Source organism: Trachypithecus francoisi, unplaced genomic scaffold, assembly GCF_009764315.1.
Source record: "Trachypithecus francoisi isolate TF-2019V2 unplaced genomic scaffold, Tfra_2.0 Lachesis_group20, whole genome shotgun sequence".
Lineage (NCBI taxonomy): Eukaryota > Metazoa > Chordata > Mammalia > Primates > Cercopithecidae > Trachypithecus > Trachypithecus francoisi.
This window is the reverse complement of record NW_022681466.1, coordinates 67,692,336-67,710,033: the sequence shown is the minus strand read 5'-3', so window position 1 is coordinate 67,710,033 and position 17,698 is coordinate 67,692,336. Positions and strand designations below refer to the sequence as shown.

At 50.7% G+C, this 17,698-nt stretch overlaps 1 protein-coding gene across 3 annotated transcripts; it reads right to left on the bottom strand.

Annotated features, from left to right (window-relative positions):
* Positions 1-1,288: 1,288 nt before the first annotated feature.
* On the bottom strand, positions 1,289-14,768 carry ALOX15 (arachidonate 15-lipoxygenase). Of its 3 annotated transcripts, none has more exons than XM_033185017.1 (16): positions 14,652-14,768; positions 12,941-13,004; positions 12,065-12,224; positions 10,089-10,290; positions 9,710-9,848; positions 9,509-9,631; positions 9,240-9,343; positions 8,880-9,040; positions 7,765-7,908; positions 6,428-6,637; positions 3,760-3,846; positions 3,494-3,663; positions 3,209-3,330; positions 2,550-2,650; positions 2,258-2,425; positions 1,289-2,148 (listed from the first exon to the last, which is right to left on the bottom strand). In XM_033185017.1, the coding sequence occupies exons 1-16, from the start codon at positions 14,680-14,682 to the stop codon at positions 1,969-1,971; spliced, it is 2,166 nt and encodes a 721-aa protein (XP_033040908.1). In that variant the 5' UTR covers positions 14,683-14,768; the 3' UTR covers positions 1,289-1,968. The 3 variants fall into 3 exon arrangements, with proteins under 3 accessions (XP_033040908.1, XP_033040909.1, XP_033040910.1); XM_033185018.1 differs by having other exon boundaries at positions 9,710-9,791; positions 14,652-14,766; XM_033185019.1 differs by having other exon boundaries at positions 14,690-14,707.
* Positions 14,769-17,698: the final 2,930 nt, after the last annotated feature.

The window sequence follows — 17,698 nt, the reverse complement described above, 5'->3', positions numbered from 1 at the left end:
CATCACTGCACTACAGCCTGGGCAACAAAGTGAGACTCCGTCTGAAAAAAAAAATTGGACCAAGCATCGCCAGTATGTCTTCTGTAGAATTACACAGAATCAGAGACAAGAAGCAACTTTATTCACATTATAAATGAAACACTTTTGTTTTGTGTATACTGTTAGTTTCTGTTTTAAAATACTCACAGATGATCATATTAAGAAATAAAGGCCGGGCGCAGTGGCTCACGCCTGTAATCCCAGCACTTTGGGAGGCCAAGGAGGGGTGGATCACTTGAGGTCAGGAGTTCGAGACCAGCTTGGCCAACCCAGTAAAACCTTGTCTCTACTAAAAATACAAAAAATTTAGCCAGGCATCGTGATGGGTGCCTGTAATCCCAGCTACTCAGGAGGCTGAGGCAGGAGAATTGCTTGAACCCAGGAGACGGAGGTTGCAGTGAGCAGAGATCACACCACTGCTCTCCAGCCTGGGTGGCAGAGCGAGACTCCGTCTCAAAAAAATAAAAAAGAAATAAAACTTCCAAGTTTATTTTCCCCAAGTTGTAATATGATCCAGAAGTTGAAATTCACTGAATCCCTTGTTGTACTCATTATGGTAATAATGAGATGTTTCCTTCTTCCAGTTAATTATATTAACTTGGAGCTTGCCAACTGGTGAACTGCAGATGGGTTAAGACACGGATGCCTCAGGCCGAAGCCCTAAGGCCAAGCACCTCCAGCCAGGAGCAGCTTCCTCAGTTCAACCAGCTGACTTTTGTTTAGTATTTTCTGCCTGAGCCATGAAATGAAAATCTTCAGAGTCAAACATTCTTGGGACTCACGATGTTAATGGTTTGCTTCGTAGTGTGTCTGACTTCAGGACACAAGTTAAATCCTATACAGTTAGAAGAGAATTTCTTTTTAATTTTTAAAAATTTTTAGGCTGGGCACGGCAGCTCGTGCCTGTGATCCCAGCACTTTGGGAGGCTGAGGTGGGCAGATCACCTGAGGTCAGGAGTTCGAGACCAGCTGGCCAACATGGTGAAACCCCGTCTCTACTAAAAATACAAAAAAATTAGTTGGGCATGGTAGCGGGTGCCTGTAATCCCAGCTACATGGGAGGCTGAGGCAGAAGAATTGCTTGAACCTGGGAGGCGAAGGTTGCAGTGAGCTGAGATCACACCACTGCACTCCAACCTGGGCAGCAACAGCGAGACTGTGTCTCAAAAAAAAAATAAATTAATTAAAAGTTTTAAATTCTTTACCACATCAAGCATATGAACCCAGAAACATTTTTTGAGGCTCTATATTCTTTTGCCAATATTTTATTTAAAATACTTTAGTCCTAGTTCTTTTCCATCTTTAGTGTAAAATAACTTTTTGTTATTGTTAAACTCAATTTGGGTTCAAAATCCTATTTGCAGCTTAGGAAATATAGTGAGGACCCATCTCTATAAAAAATAAAAACATATGATCTGGGCATGATGGCATGAGCCTGTAGTTCCAGCTACTCGGGAGGCTGAGGAGGGAGGATCATTTGAGCCCAGGAGGCTGAGGCTGCAGTGAGTCGTGGTGATGGCGCCACTGCACTCCAGCCTGGGTGTCAAAGTGAGACTCTGTCTTAACAACAACAAAAAAATCATATTTGATTCATAAAAGGTGTGGAGTAATACATATTATCCCCCTATTCTAGCCTTGAAATGGTTTATATAATTGTGGCTATTTACCCTATAGATCTGAATGAAGAACAAGGAAGAGAGGGAGGAAGGAAGATAGGAAAGGAGGGAGGAAGGAAAAAGGAGTAAGGCCCCAGGTGATGCCTCTAGAGTAAAATGTGTTCACTGGGTGCAGAGACCACGAAAAGGTGCCCCTTGAGGGAGGGTGGGACATGGGAAGAGTGTGGGGCTTGGGAGGGCAGGACTGTAACCACCAAGGGGTCAGCCTGTGGCTTGGGTGAGGGGGGCTGAAGTAACCAAAGGCTGGCGACGCTCAGATGGCCACACTGTTTTCCACCAGGCTGGGCCGCAGGTACTCGTACGGCATGTCCAGCTTTGCATTCCGGTTCTCGATTTCCTTATCTAGGGCAGCCAGCTCCTCCCTGAACTTCTTCAGCACAGCCTTAGCCTCAGGGCCCGAAAAATACTCCTCCTCATGCTGGCCCACAGCCACCTGGGAGGGAGAGGAAAAGGTGGCTGAGAGCCTTATGACCCCCAGTCTGGGATGCCGCACGTCCCCACAGCTGCCTCCTTCCTTAGGGCCCTGGGCACTCGGCTCTCACCATAATGGGCTGGCGTCTGCCCAGCTGCCAAGTGATGGACATCTGGAGAGAAGCCTGATGGAAGTTGGGCAGTGTTGCCATCACTGTCTCCAGCGTGGCATCCTTGGTGGTCGGCGGGGGCAGCCGCATCGTGCAGGGTGCATTAGGGACCCAAGCGTACCAGTCCAGCTAAGGAAGGGCAGGGATCCAGAGTCAGTGCCTGCTAAGCAGGAAAGCCCTGTGGCCCACCTGCACACAGACCCCTCCCTCACTCCAGGCCCCAAATTCGCAGCGGCCCATCTCTGGTAAGTACCTGGCCCAGGTGCACAGAGGAGTGTTGGCCAGTGCAGGTGAAGATGCACATGGTGACAAAGTGGCAAACCTGATCCCGAGACTGTAAAGAGACAGGAAACCCTGCAGGGGGTGAGGAGAGTTAGAAGCTGGGAAGGCAGGAGTAGGGCAAAGAGAGGAGAACAAGGCGGGGTGAGAAAGAGCGGCAGGAATGCTCAGTAACTCTTACGGGAATTACCATGACAGCAGGTTGGGGTGGCAGAGTGGGGAGCTCTGCTGGGGGGTCCCACTCAGTGGGGTGCTGCCGCTGACTCACACTGGCTCACAAGAGTCAGTCAATGACGTTAGGTGTTTAGCAAAAGCTGGTCAGCATCACCTTGGTGGCCACAGTAGAAATATTTATGCCACGGAAATGTGCAACAGCTACAAATCAGGACGGCTCTTCCCAAGAGTCAGTTGTTAAGCATTTATGAGCAGCCACTGGTCCCGCTGCATCTGGCACCTAGGAGTTCTCAGCGTGTAGGACAGGGACCTGTCTCTAGAGAGGGAGTGGAATCTGAGAAGGCCTTTGGAGTTCTCATAGGTATTGAAATGCTTCTGGGAGATTTCATGAAGCAAGGAGATTCTGGGGAGGTCTCTTGGGTTTTGTGTCTGAGATCTCAGGGCAGGGGCTCCTCCTACCTCGGTCCTGGCCCCCTTGCAGCCCGATTTCAGTGATCTCTCGACACCAGGTCTGCAGCTCTGGGTCATCTTTCACAGCCACGTCTGTCTTATAGTGGAGACTCACGATTCCTTCCACATATCTACCAACGAATGGAGCAGGGCCAGTTAGCTGAAGCCAGCTCTGCCCCTGCTCACATGGCCAGGTCAGGGCCCCAGACCCCCAACCAGATGCAGACCTCCTGCCCTCCTAGACGTCTTCTCCACCTGCACTTGCACCCCCACTGGCCTTCCCCCTTGCCTCACCGAAAGATGATTTCCCAGAGCCGCAGTGCATCTTGGGCATAGAAGGAAGACTTCACTCCCAGGAGCCCCCGGTCAGCCAAGTCATCAGGGGGACAGAAGGAGCTATAGGTTAGAAAGCCTCCAGCTCGCTTGAGCAGCTCCACGTGGCCTCCCCCACCAGTGCTCACCACCTGGAGGTGAGGATGAGCAGGGTCAGGCAGTTGACCTGCCCTGAATCCAGAGCTGGAAAGAAGAGTGGCCCAGAATCTCCCTTTCTCTTCCCATACCTGGTCAAAAACTCCCATGTCAGAGACCAGCCCAGTCCTGGCCCGGACGTTAATTTCCAGGGTGTATCGCAGGTGAGGAATGATAAGCTAGAGGGAGAAACACAGGGAAGGGCAAAGTCAGAGGAGAACTGCAGCAGAGCCCTGCAGGAAACAGGGGCTGACAAGCAGGAAAGGCACCAGATCTTCAGAAAAAGCACAGACGTAAAGTTCAGTGGCCTCTCAACAGTGAGTTTTCAGAAGTACCATTCGACCCAGCAATTCCATTACTGGATATATACCTCCCAAAATATAAATCGCCCTACTATAAAGGCACATGCTCACGTATGTTCATCACAGCACTACTCAAAATAGCAAAGACATGGAATCAACCTAAATGCCCATCAACAATAGACTGGGTAAAGAAAATGTGATACACTACATAAAGAAAATGATAGGCCGGGCGCGGTGGCTCAAGCCTGTAATCCCAGCACTTTGGGAGGCCGAGACGGGCGGATCACGAGGTCAGGAGATCGAGACCATCCTGGCTAACACTGTGAAACCCCGTCTCTACTAAAAAAAATACAAAAAACTAGCCGGGCGAGGTGGCGGGCGCCTGTAGTCCCAGCTACTCGGGAGGCTGAGGCAGGAGAATGGCGTGCACCGGGAGGCGGAGCTTGCAGTGAGCTGAGATCCGGCCACTGCACTCCAGCCCTGGCGACAGAGCGAGACTCCGTCTCAAAAAAAAAAAAAAAAAAAAAAAAAAAAAGAAAATGATATACACTACGGAATACTATGCAGCCATGAAAAAGAACAAGATCATGTTCTCTGCAGCAACATGGATGGAGCTGGAGGCCATAATCCTAAGTGGACTAACACAGGAACAGAAAGCCAAATATGGCATGTTCTCAGTTATAAGTGAGAGCTAAACACCGAGTATACATGGACACAAATAAGGGAACCAGCATCTATTTGTGGGCGGAGGGTGGAAGGAGGGACGGGATCCAAAAACTACCTACCGGGTACCACGCTTATTACCTGGTGACAAAATAATCTGTACACCAAGCCCCCATGTACAGAACAAACCGGCCCATGTACCCTTGAACGTAAAATTAAAGTTAAAAATAAATACATAAAAATAAACCACTGAGTTTTCAGTTGATTTGCATCGACTATTTGCATTCCACAAACCAGACTTGGTGCTTTATGATAATTGAAAGAAATCATTCTTTTGTTGTTGTTGTTTTGTTTTGTTTTGAGACAGAGTCTCACTCTGTTGCCCAGGCTGAAGTGCAGTGGTGTGATCTCAGCTCACTGCAACTGCTGCCTTCCGGGTTCACACGATTCTTGTGCCTCAGCCTCTTGAGTAGCTGGGATTACAGGCATGAACCACAGCGCCTGGCCTCTTTTTCTTTTCATATTTTTTCATAGGTCTAGACCAAGATTTCTCAACTTTTTTTTTAACCACCTACTAAGTAGCCTTTGGAGATATTTTTTCCTAATCTCACTCCACCTCATTAAATAGTAGTACTATATATATACTGTATATCTGTCTATGTATTGCATTATATCTGTGCTTTATATAGATATATATCACATTATATCTGTGCTATATAAAATAATAAGATTTGGCCGGCCACGGCAGCTCCCAACACTTTGGGAGGCCGAGGTGGACAGATCACCTTGGAGTTTGAGACCAGCCTGACCAACATGGCAAAACCTCGTCTCTACTAAAAACACAAAAATTAGCCAGGCATGGTGGCAGGCGCCTGCAATCCCAGCTACTTGGGAGGCTGAGGCAGAAGAATCACTCGAACCCAGGAGGCAGAGGTTGCAGTGAGCCAAGATCATGACACTGCACTCCAGCCTGGGCAGCAAAATAAATAAATTAATAATAATAATAATAATTTTCACACACATTTTCCAACCATCTTCATCCCTTGGAGGACATTGTTGCCCCCACTGAGAATGGATGGTCTAATCACCGCCTCCCTCCAGACCCTGGTCTCCTCCCTCTCCCCTTCATCCATTACGCTCCCCTTCTTTCAGTTCTTTAAAGAAGACAAGCTTGGACCGGGCGCGGTGGCTCACGCCTGTAATCCCAGCACTTTGGGAGACTGAGGCAAGGGGATCATCTGAGGTCAGGCATTCGAGACCAGCCCGGCCAACATGGTGAAATCCTGTCTCTATTAAAAATACAAAAAAATTAGCCAGGCGTGGTGGTGCGCGACTGCAATCCCAGCTACTGGGGAGGCTGAAGTGGGAGAACTGCTTAAACCCAGGAGGCAGAGGTTGCAGTGAGCCGAGATCGCACCACTGCATTCTAGCCTGTGCAACAAAGGGAGACTCCATCTCAAAAAAAAAAAAAAAAAAAATCCATGACTATCTGCAAAAGATCTTTTTAACGTTATTTGCATGGGTTCCTCTTGTTGGATGGGATCCTTGGTCATTTGCATGTACTGTGCTTTATATATAAAAAGAGTAAGATTGTTTCCGCCACTTTCCCCAGGTGGGAGGTGATATCCCCTTTGAAAATGCACGGCCAGCCCTGCTCATTCTCTGTTGCTCTTACATTGTCCCTTCATTGTTTCTCTCCATACCCTGAGACCTCACAGAAAGGAAGCCTCCAGAGGTGGGAACGTGCCCTGGGGCAGAGATCATGGTAGGCAGGAGAGAAGGGGATAAGGTTTACCTTGAAGATAGGATGTATGGATGGCAGGCACCTCATGGTGGCCACAGCAATGACCTCAGCCATCAAGTGTCCCCTCAGAAGATGAGACTGCAGCTCATGGAGCTGGAAGTCAGAGCTGCGCACCCAGCATTTGGCCAGAAGCCAGACCATTGGAGGATCCGTGGGCAAGAAAAGGGGAGGTGGTGGGGATCCTGTGCTGGGCAGTTGGAGCTGGAGCAGGGACAAGGTGTGGGGAGAGAAGGCATGAGTGCCGGGCGCTCAGCAATCCGACCCCCGCCCCCTTGCATGTTAACCTCACCCTTCATCCTCCAAATGTGTTTCGCTTTCCCCTTCTCATTGCTCCCACTCCCTTCCCTTTCCTACCCACTCAGTGCATTAGCACCCTGCAAGCTGCTTTGCCTCCAGCATTCTGCAGAAACTGCTCTTCTGGTGCCTCCTCCAGCCTCCACTTCCCCTTTCAGTCTCCGCAGTGTGGAAAAGATTCAAACCACCTGCTTCCTTCATCCCACGCTGTTTTTCGAAATCTCATCTTTTAGCCCCACTTCTACACAAATGACTAAATCTCTTCTTCTCAGCTGCCTGCTGGACAATTTAAATGTCTTCCATTACCTCAACCCTGGCCAGACAAAAGTCTACCGGGGCACCCTGTTCTCTTTATTGGTGCTATTTCTGCAGGCACCTGGCCTGGCTCCCCTTTCCCTTCTCCTTGATCTCCCTCTGCACTCGCATCCACCTGTCCTCTCCATTCCGACGATCACCACCCACATCTGAGCTCCCCTCCTCCTGGGGTCAGTGCTGGAGCACATTGCCCCAGTCCCTGTTTCTATCATCTCCCCTCTCCAACCCACCCTAAACACCACCGCCCACACCGTGTGCCCACAGCACGTTTCATCACAGCCTTCTCCAGCTTCCCACCTCATACTCCTTAGCCTGGCTTAGTCTGGCCCCAGTCCAACAGTCCCCTAGGAGTCTCCTGACTCCTCTACCTCAGCCTCTGCCCACTCTGTCTTACCATTGAGGACTGGTCCTTTCTCTCCCTCCTGCTTGTCTGAGACCTGGCCCTCCGCCAAGGCTCATGACATGCCACCTCCCCTGACCCCTCCTGGGCTGTCTCTGTCCTCAGGGACTTCCTCAGTCCCGGAGCTTCTGCAGACTGGCCCCAAGTGTCTCTCCAGCTACACTGCAAGGCCTTCGAATCAGAGACTTGGTGCATTTTCTCCTTTGGTTTCTCCCGGTGCCTTAGCCCAGCGCCTTTGCAGATGGTGCTCAGTGAATTTCGATAAGGGGCTGAGCTAAGAAAGCTGGAGACTGGGAGCAGAAATCCTGAGTCCTCTCACCTGGATGACCATGGGCAAGAGTTTCCCATCAGGCTGCAGTTTCAGCATGACCAGAGGGGCAGCCAGGTACTGCTGGCTACAGAGAATGACGTTGGCCTTGATCCCATCCAGCAGAGAGAAGTCAGCTTCAAACAGTGTGCCTCCCTGGGTGGGGGAAGAGGTCAAGGACTGCTATCAACATAAAGCATCTTCTTCCTACTCTGATTCCTCCAAGGGGGAAGAGAGAGAGAGAGAGGAGCTAACTTGTCTCCATCACCTACTTTGTTCCAGGTAATGGATCATGTGCTTATTGCCTCATATCATTTTTTGTTGTTGTTGTTTTGAATCAGGGTCTTACTCCGTTGCCCAGGCTGGAGTGCAGTGGCAGGATCACCACGGCTCACTGCAGCCTTGACTTCCTTAGGCCCACGTGGTCCTCCCACCTCAGCCTCCCAAATGGCTGGGACTACAGGTGCATGCCACTACACCAAAAATTACAGATGTTAATTTTTGTGCTTTTGTAGAGATAGGGTTTCTCCATGTTGCCTAGGCTGGCCTCCAACTTCTGGGCTCAGGTGATCCTCCTGCAGACTCCCGAAGTGCTGGATTACAGGTGTGAGCCACTGAGCTCAGCCTTATAACACTTAGTTGAATGAACCTTGATTTTACAGAAGAGGAAACAGATAATCAGAGAGGCTGGATGCTTTGCCTGAGATCACACAGCTTACAAATAGCAGAACCAGGATTCACATCCAAGCCTATCTGCCCTGTAATCCCATGAATTTCCTCTCTGTTGTTCCATGTCGCCTCCTGATTAACAGCCACAGGACTCTGACCCTGATTCTCTTACTCTGCACACTCCCTAAATCCCTAGCACCAAGGGCCAGTTATGTTTCTTCATTGGACCCTGTTTCTACCAACCATTCCACCTTGCACGCCCTCCCTCCGCAGCTACTCTCGTGTGGGAAGGAGGCCGAGTAGTTGAGCTTCTCCAGGATCCCTCAGGACCTCTCCTGCAGAATCCCTCCTTGCTGGCTGGCAGCAAGCCAGGCCCACAATGGGTCCCGCAGCAGCATCATTGACGCTAGCCCACCGCACTGCACTGTTGAGCCTCCTTGGGGCTCTGATGTCCATACCTTTAGCTCCTTCTCCAACTGGGCCTGCAGGTCCTCCATGCCTGGAGGAAACACGAGGCGGGCAGGAAGGTGAACAGAGCGTCTCAGCACCATGGGGTTGGCGCCATTAAGAAACTGGTACCCAAATAAAGCATCTTCCTTCCAGGAGTCCCGCACGCGCTCTGGGGAAGGCAATTGTTTAGCAAGTTGTGGGATCTGAGCTCTTGGTCCTTCCAACCCCACCAACCATGCCCCCTTGACTCCAGCCTACCAGAGGGACCCAGTCTCTGGTCTCCACACCCTGCTTCTTTCAGTTCCCCTGGGTTGGGTGGGATCTGTAGGTAAAGGTCCTGGGAGACATATCGGGGAGGGGGAACTGACCTGCCAGCTTGCTCTGGCCACACCAGAAAATCCGGTTGAAGTCATCCAGATCCTTCCAGCAAGTCAAAACATTTAAAGAGTCTTTGATAGCAAGGTCGGCCAGCCTTCAGGGCAGGATGGGGCAAAGGGTTTGAGCATCATTCTGAGACTCCAACATGGCCACCACAGGCACCAATCTGGGGCCAGTCCAGTGCACTGCAGCCCATAAGCCCCTTGGCTTCCACTAGACCAGGACACCTCCCTCTCACCCAGCCTGCCCTTGCTCTCACCCCTTGGCCAGCGAAACCTCGAAGTCAACTCTCTTGTCTTCCAGAAATCGCTCATCCACAGGGAGGTCACTTAGTTTCGTCCCAGCCACACTCAGAATTAACCCATCCTTCCAGTTTCCCCACCTGTGGGGCAGGAAGGAAATCAGGCGTGGGTGCTGGAAGCATCAGCAGCTCAGGTGGGGCCAGGGGAGAAGGGCTCACCGGTACAGCTTCCTTCTCTCTTCCAGCTCCTCTTCCCGGTGTTTCTGGAACAGGCCCTGAGGGTCTTCACCCACAGTGCGGCCTAGAAGGACAGGGGAGGGCTTGGCCAGTGACTTTTTCTGAGAGCCTCTTCTCGCCCCTGCCGGGAGAGCCTCATCACCCCGTCCTTCTGTGTGGCCTCTCCCCCTTCAGCATCACGCCCCTCCCCCAGGCTCCAGCCACTCTGTGCCAGCTGCAGCCACCGCCCCTTCGACACCCTCAAAGACCCCGGCGCTCCAGCTTCCAGCACCTCCATCCTGCGCTCTCTTCGCCACACGCGCATCCCCCCAGCTTCTCTCGCACCCCAGAGGCCTCCTGACACCCCCAGCCCCGCGCTCACCGGTGCCTTCGGGCAGGCTCAGGACGCCGTCTCCCTCCACCCAGCGGTAACAAGGGAACCTGACCTCGTCCCCGGCTCCGGGGCCCTGCACGGAGATCCAGTTGCAGAACCAGGCGTCGTCCTGAAGGAGGTGCCGTTTGCGCAGTTTCACAAACAGCAGCGGCCCCAGGTACTCCGGTACTTCCACCTTGACTTCTGTCTCCTGCGGGCGACAGAAGAGGCTCAGCCCCGGCGGGGACGGGCGGTAGGGGCACCCGGCTGAGCCCTGCTCCTTCCAGCGCCCACGTCCTTCCTTGGAGGCTCTGAGAGGAGGAGACATATCAGAGTGAGGGGACTGAGCCAGAGAGAGAGAGGGACAGGGCCGAGCAGCCGGCCCCAGGACTCCGTTCTGAGGGGACGCGGACGGCAGGTGGGAAGGTCCGCTCCTGCTTTCACTTTCTCCTCCCCGTTGACTGTGCCAAGCGCTGGGCTGGGCCGGCGCCGCGCCCTGGACGAGCGCGCTGTGAAGCCGGGACGCGCTGGTGGCAATTCCCGCTGTGCGACCACCCCCTGCCCCCACCCCGCCCAAGGCTGAGGACCTGCAGGGGCCCCACTGGCCTGGGGACAACCTTCCCGAGACCTGGAGGCTGAGAGGGCTCAGCCAGGGAGAGTGAGAGAAAGGAAGGCGGGGAAAGGCGCGCCGGGCAGAGAGAGCAGCGGGGACGGGAGGGCGCGCAGCATTGGAGCTGGAGCTCAGAGCCCAGGTGTGGGGAGTCGGCAGGTCTGGAGGCTCTCAAAGGTGGCGCCAAGGCTTGGATTTGGTCCGAGAACAAGCGGGAGCCATTTGAATGTGTTAAGCAGGGGGAGTGAATTAGGGAGAAATCATTCTGGCTTCAGAAGGGCTTGGAAGGTCTGCAGCAGGGCGGCGAGGCCGCTGGAGGTTTGAAATGGCTTTTAAAATAGAGAAAGCGGGAGGATGACGACGGCTCCGGCGACCACGGTTTCCAGACACCAGAGCTGTGTGGAATGAGGGGCGCCCAGGAGCATCCTCTTAATTCCAAGGAGATGGAGTAGCGGAAACATTTATTGAGCGTTACTGTGTGTCACCAACTGCCCACCATAGGCAGGAAAAGGGAGGAGGGAGCGCCTTTCCACCTTCCGTGCCCCGTCCCCTCACCATGGAGTGCGGCGCAACCCGCTCCGTGCGCATTTTCTCTCCTTCTGGCTCCCTTCGCCAGCGACGCGGAAGATGCTCAGGGTCTAGAACTGACTGCGCCGGATTCTTGTTTAGAGGGAGGTGAAGCGAGGGAGGAGGCGCGGGTGACATCGGGGGAGGCAGGAGGAGAGGGCTGGGAGGTGGGAAGAGGGGAGGACCTCGTTCGGGCATGTTCCTTGACGTTCCCTGAGACAGACATCGGATTTGGGGATCGGGGAGAGGGCTAGAGCAGTGATGGAATTTGGGTTTCGCGGAAGAAAAAAAGTAACAGGAAACGGGTAGAACACCAGGTAGATGTGACATGAGATATGACGGGAGGTGGTCGGGAAATCGAGAGCGTTCTCCTGCCTTGACTCCCCATCCCTTCCCTCTCATCACCCACCCCACCCCAGGTGATAAAGCCCGAAAGGTCAGAGATCCAACAGCGCTAGCGGTTGAAACGGTTTTTTAAGATAGAGAAAGCGGGAGGACCGACGGGCGCTCCGGTGACCGCTGAGTTTCCAGACAAGGGAGCTCTGTGCAGTGAGGGGCGCACAGGAGCGTGCCCTCAATTCCAAGGAGATCGGGTAGCGGCAACATTTATTGAGAGCTTACTTGGGTGCCACCAACTGCCCTAAAGCCCTCCACTCCTGCGGCCTCCGTGCGCTGTCTTTGAGCCCAGTGCGCGCGCCCTCGGCAAAGAGAATCGGCCAGAGGCCGACAGGGGCGCGTGGCCTCCCGGGTATTTGACTGACTCGGAGCCAGGCGCGCAGCCCACCCCGCCCGGCTCTGGGGAGTTCACCTTGCCCCGTGTGGGCCACAGTCGCTTCCCGAGCGCCGCCTCCCCGTGCTGGCCGACCAGCCACAGCTGCACCTGGTTCTTGGAACCCGCATGGAACGAGGCCCCCGTGGACACGCGGATGCGGTAGAGACCCATCTTGCTCAAAGACGTTTCGCTCCTTGTGGTGGGGAAGAAGGGTGGACGAGCTAAATAACCCAGCCTGAGACCCCGCCCTCTCGGAGGTCGCTTGGGGTCGGAATGTGGGTGGCAGGTCTCCAATCAACTCCGCCTACCGCTGGGGCCCCCAGCTCCAAGGAGCACAGCTTCAAAGGGCAGAATTCAGTCCCAGTCCAAAAGGCGGTGTCCTGGCGAGAATAGGGAGTGGAAACCACTATCTTGACGGGAGGGAGAAGAAAAGGATTTGAACCGAGAACATGCAGGAAGAGGGAATCAACGCCTGGTACAGCAGGCAGGCGAGGTGGGGGTAGGAGTTATGCACTTGTGTACCACGGACTTTGGGCCAAGCCTGGATGACTGGGAAGCCAACCTCCATCTAAATGCATGCGTGCACGCGCACGCACACACACACGCACAGACTCACGCACACATGCATGCACACACATGCATGCACGCGCACACACACGCACACACACACGCACAGACAAGCACACAGGCACACACGTACATACACGCGCACACACGCATGGAAATACACGCACAGACACACACGCACACATGCATACAAGCAAGGGCACACACACATGCACGCACACACAGACGCCTCACAAGTTGGATTGCAGGAGAGGGTGAAGTGGGTGAGGAGACCCAGTTTGCGGTGGCATTTGAGGAAGGTACATTCAGGCCAAGGAATTCATTCGACCAACTTTGCACACTTGCCTTCTCTGTGCCAGCCACTGGGACTCATTCCTTTTGAGCGTAAAAGCCTCTACCTCCCTGTTGCCTGCAGAATAAAAGTCCAAATAAATGTTTCTGGCATTCAGTGCCCTTGCTAACCTGAACAGCCCTCCTCACCTCTCAGCCCACTGCACCCTGGCATCTCCTGTTCTGGAGCCATGTGTTTCCCAGAACCTCCCCCCTGCTGTTCTCTCAAAGAACTCACTTCTGAGTTAGTCTGTTCATGCTTCTATAAACCCTAATTCGTCTCCAATTTCTCTTTGGTCTGGAGCCATCTATTCCCTGGAACTCCCCGCCCCCGCACTGCTGTTCTCTCAAAGAACTTGCTCCTGGATTAATCTATTCATCTATTCATGCTTCTAAACCCTAGTTAATCTCCAGTTTCTCAGGAAAGTCTTGCCCGGTACTTTCATCCCCCACCACCCCACCAGAGCAAATTAGCTTTCCTTCCTTTTTTTTTTTCTTTTCTTTTTTTTTTTTTTTTTGAGATGGAGTCTCACTCTGTCACCCTGGAATGCAGGCTGGAGTGCAGTGGCACCATCTTGCCTCACTGCAACCTCCATCTCCTGGGTTCAAGCAATTCTCTGCCTCAGCTTTCCAAGTAGCTGGGATTGCAGTCACCCGCCATCACACCCAGCTAATTTTTGTATTTTTAGTAGAGACAGCGTTTCTCCATGTTGGCCAGGCTGGTCTTGAACTCCCGACCTCGTGATCCACCCGCCGCAGTCTCCCAAAGTGCTGGAATTACAGGCGTGAGGCACCACGCCAGGCTCCACGCCAGGTTCAGCTTTCCTTTCTAACACTTTACTCCTTGTGCACACTTCTATTGTTGCACACTTTATACTGCAGTATGAGCTTTTGTTTGTTTGTCTGTATCCCCCACTCATGTGAGCCCGTGCTAGGCAAGGACTACACACCCAGCAGGAGTCCCACTTTTATTTCCCCTGGAGACAGCACAGTGTCAGGGCTTGTGGGTGTCAACAAGTGTTTTTCTGAAACACACTGAGCTGAAAAATTCATTATAAATGAATCCTTCCCTTGAGGGAGACAAAGGGAAACAAATAGCTATCAGACAATGTAAACAAAAGAGGAATAATAACATAAGCCCCATGGCATAGATTACAGTCAGTCTGGTAACACAAATGAAGTCCACGAAAATATGTCTGTGATGCATATTTTCTGGTTTGCTTGTTTTTTGGTTTTGGTTTTGGGTTGTTGTTGTTGTTATTGTTTTTAATGAGATGGAGTCTTGCTCTGTTGCCCAGGCTAGAGTACAGTGGTGTGATCTCGGCTCACTGCAACCTCTGCCTCCCAGGTTCAAGCGATTCTCCTGCCTCAGCCTCCGGAGTAGCTGGGATGACAGGCACCCACGGCCACGCCTAGCTACTTTCGGTATTTTCAGTCGAGATGGGGTTTCACCATCTTGGCCAGGCTGGTCTTGGACTCCTGACCTCAAGTGATCCACTTGCCTTGGCCTCCCAAAGTGTTGGGACTACAGCTGTGAGCCATCACGCCCCACTCTGCTTAATTGTTTAGTGGGAAGTACATTCACCTGATTCAAAATTCAAAAGGTATAAAGTGGTATTCACTAGTTTCTCCCTCCTCTCGGCCCCAAGCCACTCAGTTGCTCTATTCCCAGCAATCACTGTTACCAGTCTCTTCTGTGCACTAATATTACAGAGCAAATACACACCTATCCTTTCTGTCTTTTTCCTGCACATCATAGCACACCTTATTCTGCATCTCGTTTCTCCACAGTGCAACAGGAGGTCATTCCATATCCGTGCACAAAGAGCTTCCTTGTTCTTTGCTGAAGCTGCTATTTGCTGTAACATAATAAATTCTACTAGTCTCTTACAGTGGACACAGGTTGTTAGTAATCTTTTGTAACTATGAAAAAGTGCTGAAAGAAATAATCCTTGTATATATAGCATTTCTTGTATGAAAGTATATCTGTAGAACAAAACCCTGGAGATAGAATTTCTGGACCAAAAGCATATCAAATTTTGGCAGAAACTGCTCAATTGCCCTCCGTAGAAAGTTGTACTGATTTACACCCCCGCAGTGGACTATGTCTGAGAATGCCCATTCTTCCTCACTCTTGTCAATGGTGTGTTAATAACCACGATTACCCTAGCCAATCGGACAGGTGAAAAATGGTATCCTAGTTTTAATTTTAATTTGCATATCCCTTATTATGAGTAAAGTTGAGCATCTTTTTATACTGTAGGAGCTATTTGTATTTCGTTTTGTGTGAACTGGCTGTTCCATTTTTCTATTGGATTTTGGGCTCTTTCTTTCTTTCTCTCTCTCTCTCTCTCTCTTTCTTTCTTTCTTTCTTGAGACAGGGTCTCACCATGTCACTGGAGTGCAGTGGTGCCATCACAGCTCACTGAAACCTCTAACTCCTGGGTTCAAATGATCCTCCTACCTCAGTTTCCCAAGTAACTGGGACTACAAGTGTATGCCACCATACCCAGCTAATTTTTTTCATGTTTAGTAGAGATGGGGTCTTGCTATGTTGCATAAGCTGGTCTCAAACTCCTCATCTCAAGCAATCCTCCTACCTCAGCCTCCCAAAGCACTGAAATTACAGGCATGAGCCACCACATCCTGCCTTGGTCTTTTTCTTATTGATTTGTAGGGACTATTTAAATATTAGGAGTATTCGCTGTCTTTCAGTTCTATTACTACTAAGAGGGGCTCAGTAACAACAAGGTCCTTTTTACCAACATCAGCTCCTTAGAGCCTGGATTTTGGTCTACAATATAATTATCCACTAAAAGAAACCTGGATCCTTGGAGGGTAGCTGATTTTGTGTTTTGGGCGGGTAAAACACATGATAAGCCTGTGGGACACACTGACGTTGCTAAAAAGTAAGGGTGCTGAGGTAGCAGAATCTTACTACAAAAAGATACAGCTCTTTGAGAAAAACAACCACCTTTGGAGCCCCAACCATGAAGCAATCTGCTGAGAAGCCCAAGTCTATAGCCTTGGTTGATCTGAGGATTGAGAATATTAGACCATTTGGGTGGAAATAGGATCTGATAAGATTTCAGGAACACAAGGAAACATCAAAAGAAATTTTTTAGAAAATAACAAAGTATCATATACCTAGGGAAAAACACAAACAAGTAAAAACCAGTGAAGTAATAAATCCAGGATGCTGGTAATTTAAAACAGATTTAAGAATAATTACAGTAAGTCTTGTAATCACTGCATGTGTGTTTACTTTGTGTAAAGTTTAAAGTGTATTCACAAGAGGCCAGGTGCAGTTGTTCACACCTGTAATCCCAGCACTTTGGGAGGCTCAGTCGGGCTGGTCACCTGAGGTCAGGAGTTCCAGACTAGCCTGGCCAACGTGGTGAAACCCCGTATCTACCAAAAATACAAAAATTAGCCAAGTGGCCGGACGCGGTGGCTCAAGCCTGTAATCCCAGCACTTTGGGAGGCCGAGACGGGCGGATCACGAGGTCAGGAGATCGAGACCATCCTGGCTAACACGGTGAAACCCCGTCTCTACTAAAAATACAAAAAAAAACTAGCCGGGCGAGGTGGCGGGCGCCTGTAGTCCCAGCTACTCCGGAGGCTGAGGCAGGAGAATGGCGTAAACTCGGGAGGCGGGGCTTGCAGTGAGCTGAGATCCAGCCACTGCACTCCAGCCTGGGCGACAGAGCGAGACTCCGTCTCAACAACAACAACAACAACAACAACAAAAATTAGCCAAGTGTAGTGGCATGTACCTGTAATCCCAGCTACTCGTGAGGCTGAGGAAGGAGAATCGCTTGAATCTGGGAGGCAGAGGTTGCAAGGAGCCGAGATCACGTCACTGCGCTCCAGCCTGGGCAACAGAGTGAGACTTCATTTCAAAAATAAATAAATAAATAACTGTATTCAAAAGAATCCTCATGGTGAATTTGTAATTACAGTTTAAATTGTTGAAGGAAATTTAATGAAATTTGCAATCAATCTTTGAATATTAAAGAAAACACATTTCTAAATTTTGTTTATAGGTATATTTTTAATAAATTGAGCATTAAAAAAATGAATATTTGTGGGGTGTTCTCTCCATGGACTAAACTATCCTCAAACATTAAACACTCTTTCAGCAATGAACATAAACTCTGTCAAAAATAAATATAGGTAAATATTTGAAAAAAAGTATGAGCATAGCCGGGCGCGATGGTTCACACCTGTAATCCCAGTACTTTGGGAGGCCAAGGCGGGCGGATCATGAGGTCAGGAGATCGAGACCATCCTGGCTAACACGGTGAAACCCCGTCTCTACTAAAAATACAAAAAATCAGCCGGGCGTGGTGGCGGGCGCCTATAGTCCCAGCTACTCGGGAGGCTGAGGCAAGAGAATGGCGTGAACCTGGGAGGCGGAGCTTGCAGTGAGCCAAGATCGTGACACCGCACTCCAGCCTGGGCGACAGAGCGAGACTCTGTCTCAAAAAAAAAAAAAAGTATGAGCATAAACTCTGTCAACAATAAGTATAGGCAAATACTTGAAAAAAGTATTTGCAACGATTATCTCTAGGGAGTGAAGAGAAAGTATGGAAGGAATTTTTGTGTTTTATACACTTTGGAATGTTTCTAAATTTTTTTAAGAAGCATGAGTTAATTTCAAAAATTTTATTTTGAATAAAATACAAGGCTATGAATGCTGTTATTGAAACATTAACTATAATCAAGTGTGGTTATAGAGGAAGCCCCAAGACCCAAGTTCAACTTTTTTTT

Coding starts and splice junctions, on each gene's coding strand:
- ALOX15 (XM_033185017.1), bottom strand. CDS start 14,682: ATGATGTGCAGGAAAAAGACAGAAAGGATAG. Junction 9,344..9,508: donor GAGGTTTCGCTGGCCAAGGG/GTGAGAGCAAGG, acceptor CCTGCCCTGAAG/GCTGGCCGACCTTGCTATCA. Junction 7,909..8,879: donor AGTTGGAGAAGGAGCTAAAG/GTATGGACATCA, acceptor TCCCCCACCCAG/GGAGGCACACTGTTTGAAGC.